Source organism: Brachyistius frenatus, unplaced genomic scaffold (genome assembly GCF_029030835.1).
Source record: "Brachyistius frenatus isolate BFR_SWC_R1_liver_20210118 unplaced genomic scaffold, ASM2903083v1 Contig_42, whole genome shotgun sequence".
Taxonomy (NCBI): Eukaryota; Metazoa; Chordata; class Actinopteri; family Embiotocidae; genus Brachyistius; species Brachyistius frenatus.
The window spans coordinates 1,626,591-1,631,887 of NW_027210641.1; the positions used below are offsets into that span (position 1 = coordinate 1,626,591).

General features: G+C 40.5%; 1 protein-coding gene across 1 annotated transcript; it reads right to left on the reverse strand.

Annotated features, from left to right (window-relative positions):
- Window positions 1-541: 541 nt before the first annotated feature.
- Window positions 542-2,822, reverse strand: dlx2a (distal-less homeobox 2a). The gene is made up of 3 exons (XM_069702560.1): window positions 2,337-2,822; window positions 1,761-1,945; window positions 542-1,619 (listed from the first exon to the last, which is right to left on the reverse strand). Exons 1-3 carry the CDS (start codon window positions 2,653-2,655, stop codon window positions 1,293-1,295), a joined length of 831 nt encoding a protein of 276 aa, XP_069558661.1. The 5' UTR covers window positions 2,656-2,822; the 3' UTR covers window positions 542-1,292.
- Between the last annotated feature and the right edge of the window lie 2,475 nt (window positions 2,823-5,297).

Here is a 5,297-nt window from a genome sequence, read left to right on the forward strand (position 1 = left end):
GATAGCACACTAACGTCTTTATTTAGCTGTTACAAACATAATCAAGGTGAGATGGTACAAACGTCTGCTGAGCTTTTTAAGTCCAAATTTTACAGCCGGTTCTGGTGGAGCTGATAACCTGGTTGCTAAGCAACACAACTTGTGCTACAGGTGTCTGGTCAACGATATTCAGGATTTTTAGATCGAAATGCAAGTAGTTTTAATAAATGTAAATTTAGCCTTTAGTTGTTTATGATAGCCGGTACAATTCAGTAGAGATATTAGGAAAACATTACAAAAATAAATAAATGAGAGTAACGTTTTCTTTGTCTGAAAACATTTGACATGAGAAAAACTTGTAGCTGAGCACACCACAAGCACAAACTCTATACTATTTGAAAAAAAGAAAAGAAAAGGAAACTCTAAATGTATGTAAATAAAATAGGCTAAAATAAAAAGGATAGTCCTCCTGCAGGCATACAGACATAGTTAGAGGGCCACTGGAAAAAGAGATAAACCAACTCATATTCTCACAAAAAACAGAAACAGCCAGATGCAAATGCACAAGAAACATTTTATTTAAATAACGTCTGCCCATATATGGAACACTGCTAAAATAAATAAGACAAAAAAATACAATTAAATGTGATACAAGTAAATCAGAGGGGAGAACAATCAGTAGCTTACGGTGGTTAATGGATTTGCACCAATAGCCAAAAGAAAGAGTCAAAGCGACAAGGGTTATCAAAAAGCTGTGGTAAAATATTTACAAACGTGGATTCAGACACTTACCCCCCAATATATTCAAATCTACTACACGAGGAATGGATAAAGGTAAGCTGTTTGTTTTTTTTTTTTTTTTTTTTTTTTTTTATCGCACAACAAAATGAGGTCATATTGAAAAAGGCACGATACAGTTAACTTGTGCTACATTTGTGACAGGTTGTCCTGCGATCAATGTTTTATTTTGCAGGAATGGCAAAAAGTGACGTCCGCGTAAAAGTGGGCTTGCGCCCACGCTGTGATTGCTTTGGGTAGTAGTGGTTCATTCATCCCTCACATAAACAAAATAAATAAATATAAAAATAACTGTAGAAATCTGTATGTACCATTTGCCAGTGAGAAAACTGGCAAGATCCATGAACCTGTCTGGCTCCAGCTCTCCTAGATGCTTGCGTAAAGTTCACATGGCGCACACACAAGTTCTGTAAAATGAAGGTATTGGCATTTGTTTTCTTTTTTCACCAGTATTGTCCGATTTAAACCCGATGTTCGTTTGCTTTTTTTTTTTTTAAATTTTTTTAAATTTGATTTCAGAATATCGTCCCAGCGTTTATGGCGGCGTTATGGTGGTGCTGGACCAGAGCAGGCTGCAGATGCGCCGTAGAGTTCGTGGTTGAGTACCAGGAGTAGTTTGCCAAAAACGACGAAGGCGCAGTCGTGTTGGGAGGGCTGCTGCTCTGAGGTAAACTAGAGCTGACACTGTTCATTCTTTGAGTCTGTGGAAAGTCCCAGGCAGTAGTTGGCGGAGACGTGCATGGGGGAGATTCGCTGGAAGCAACATGTTGATCTGGGGGGATTTCTCCACTTTTCCACAACTTCTTGAACTTGGAGCGGCGGTTCTGGAACCATATTTTGACCTGAAAGAAAAGTAGATATAAGCATAAAAATGATTAGCTGATATTTTCTAGCTCAAAACCTCATTCGTCAGTTTAAATTTATTTTCATGAGACACAAAGTGGATATTTGACAGCGTTTAAACCCGTCTTAGATGAACCCACCTGTGTTTGCGTAAGGCCCATCGAGGCTGCCAGCTCGGCCCGTTCTGGTAGAGCCAAATACTGCGTCTTTTGAAACCTCCGTTGAAGTGCAGCCAGTTGAAAGCTGGAATAAATGGTTCGAGGTTTCCTGACCTTCTTTGGTTTTCCATTAACCATCCGGATTTCTGGCTCGCTCTCTTCTTTCTCTGAGGGAATATTTAAATGCAACTGACGTTATGCATGAAGGATTTTGAGATTTTTCAGTGTTGTAGACTGTTACGCATATTTGCACTGCCGTCAGTTTGTGTTTGGCAGATTTGTGTACACCAAGAAAATAACTTGATTAAAGATGTCCTGTTGGAAGCCAGGCAACAATGTCAATATTTGAAAACTGCGTTTAAGAATAAATAAACATGGACATTGATTCATTAATTATAATGGAGAATTAAGAATGTGTTTTGTAATTTTTGACCAAAATTATTGTCCTGTCAAATATTGTGCAACAAATTATTTAACTTGACCTCAGAAATTTCATGTTCAAAAACAAAAAATATGGCATCCATATGAATGTTTAAATCAGTTGAAGTGCGTGCCTACCTGTCTCGGCTGGAGTAGGAGAGGAGTTGGAGCCGTAGGAGCTGTATGCACCATAAGATGAGTTGAAACCAAGGTCGTATGACTTTGCGTTGTATGGCACAGAGTTCGTGGCACTGCCGTGGTACTGGTAAGACCCGAGTTGGCCAAATGGAGACCCGGCGCAATGCCCAGGCTGCTGGCTGTTGTAATAACTGCTGTCCGTCGCCGTGGACACTGGCAGAGTCGGGGACTCCTGCGATTTGTGCAAGCTGTGGTAATTGCTTGAGGTAATCTGGTTCGAATGCATATCAGTGTTTAAGTTCTCAAAAACCCCAGTCATCTTCGAGTTGGAGCGAAGTAGACGCGTAACCTATGCGCAAAAATCGCGAAAATGCAAGCTGAAAACACGACTCAAATCTTGGACTGATGACACCTTTTCGTGAATCAAAACGCATCCCCGTGGAAACTGTGAAAAAAATCAGCGGAAGGTGCGTCCTTGTCGCAGGCCTGTGATTATCTGCTACGGTCGGTGGTGGGAGCGCATTTATGAGAGAGTGAGAGGGAGAGCTACTGTGTCTGAGGCAACCAATGAGTAAGGGCTGCACGACTGACTACTCCCCATCGCGTCCCCCCTCCATTATTTGTTCATGTCTGTCTGTCCCGGTTGCATCTTAAAAGAATCAGAGAAAGGTACCGTGATCAAACGTGTAGGCCCAACAGGTCTGGTCCTTAGAATTTGATCTCCTTGTGCATGTGGAGAGATTTTTAAAAAATGACTTCAACATATGGGTAACATGTACAACACATTAGAAAAAGGAAGCATTAAACTGGTGCAGTAAATTACTTATCGCTAGCATTAGTTTTCCATCTTCTGGATTTCATGCTCGTAATAAAGCAGGTTTTTTTTTTCTGCTCCTTGTTCGAGATTTGTTGGAGGGCTTTTCGTGCATTTTTTTTTCTTTCTACATTTTGGTCTTAAAAGCGCCTAAAATTAAGTGGCACTAAGAAAAGTGTTCAGAAATAAACACGAACACAGACGGAGGGGGGAGTTGAAAATCAAACACTTTGGATGACGCTCAGAGTAAAGGTTTGGTGATCTCAGAAGACAGCTAGAGCGCCCCCAGGTGTAAGAAAATGTACCTACAGACCTTTTCCTTCTATAATTCATTTTGTTCGCATTTAGTTCACAACAAAATGAACCAATTTATGATCTAACTCACTTCACGTCGGTGTGGAGAACTCTTCTTCACATGGTGTCCCCAAACTAGATTTCTTCAGTCTGTGAGGGGTTTCTGATCTCCTGGAGTTTAGACGTTCATGTGATGGCAGAGTTGTACAGGTGCCTGTGTTCATCAGCACTAGATGGCAGCATAGTTCCTTTTATTAACATCTTGCATCGACAAAGCTGCTCAATTTACTGAATGTCACTAAATGTGCTGATGAGGTGATTATGCGAAGTGTCGCGATGCCTTTTCTGTGGGTCAGACTAGACTATATGTAGCCTGTCTATTTATGAGAGATATGTTGAACTCTACTTTCTCCCAAGTTTTTAATTTGTAGGGATATTATCCTAATTGTTTAAAATAGCACCCATGAAATAGAGTAAAGTTGAGTAGAGTGAAATTTGAACATACCCAAAGGGCAGTTGGCATGACAAACAGTAATCCAACACAATACATAACACACAACACAGTACACCATCCATATCTGCACACTGTCACCATTAATAGAGATGCAGTAACATCTTAGGTTATAGTTTGTTTAAAAATACAATATCAGATGGATCAAAGGACAATCTGTATGACAATTAAACTAATCTTTTGTATAACGTTGTGCAGAATCTTAAGGGAAGTGCGTAAAGTGCTCCTTAGATGTTCTTGTGTGAGGAAGCTTCAAGCAGTCACTATTCATTATGGTCCATTTCATGTTGCACAGGCAGTTATTTCCTTCATTCTGCTAATATGTCAGTGAGGCCTAATGCGTTTATAGCGGATGCTCTGCCGCAGCTCCAATCCAGGGAGGACTCTATCGGCCCATTGTTTTCCTGAAATGCAAGCAGTCTTCTCCCACCATAGGCTAATGTAGCTGCGTGTCACTGCTCATTAGTGGAACAAAGTCTCTGCATTCAGCCGTCTGCCATCAGAGACAGAATGAGCGGAGTCATGTGGGAGCTGAAAAGACTGTTTCACTCATTAATTATTCTCATAGTTTACAATGGACGTCATGGGAGAAATGATCTTCTCTATACAGTTTTCTGGTTTGAAAAAAATACAAATAACTTCACAATAACCTCATCATGTACAGGTGACTTTGGGAAAGGGGCCTGTTCAGTTCACTGTGTGAAAGCCATGCAATATAGAGGAAACAAATAAACAGCTTTCGAGTCAATTGAAAGGAGGAAGTTCCTCTGAAAAATCGTCAAGTCATCAGGTTTTTAAAAATACTAGCCAGCAAGAATTTCACAACATGGTTGGCATTTGCCAACAGGATGTGTGAAAACAACAGCACAGACTATGAGTCTGGTAGTCTGGTAGTTCCTACCATGCCTCGTCGCCCTTAGAAATTGACAGTTATTTCTGCCCACTTTGTTGTTGCATCAAACTAAAGCATTCCTGTTTTTCACGAAGGTCGTGTCCAGTTAGTTGATTATAAATTTGATGTCTTCCCTACTGTTGCAGAGCAGCTGGTGTAGTGGATCCTCTCGGTGTTCGGTGACATGGAAATGATGCCAAATGACCGCACACAGATGTAAGCTGCTTTTATCATGCATTCCTAGTTCCCATCTATACAGGAGCTTCTCTTGACCCGCCTTACACCCATCGGCCATTTTCACATGCAGTGTACATTCAGTTCATACTGTCACATGTTAGTTTCTTTCTAATGGGAAAAGGGGACAAAATTATAATGTAATAGAAGCACTACTCTTTGTATTTTCATTTGCTGACAATAATTTAGTTTGATAGTTATTGAAATGCTCATCCA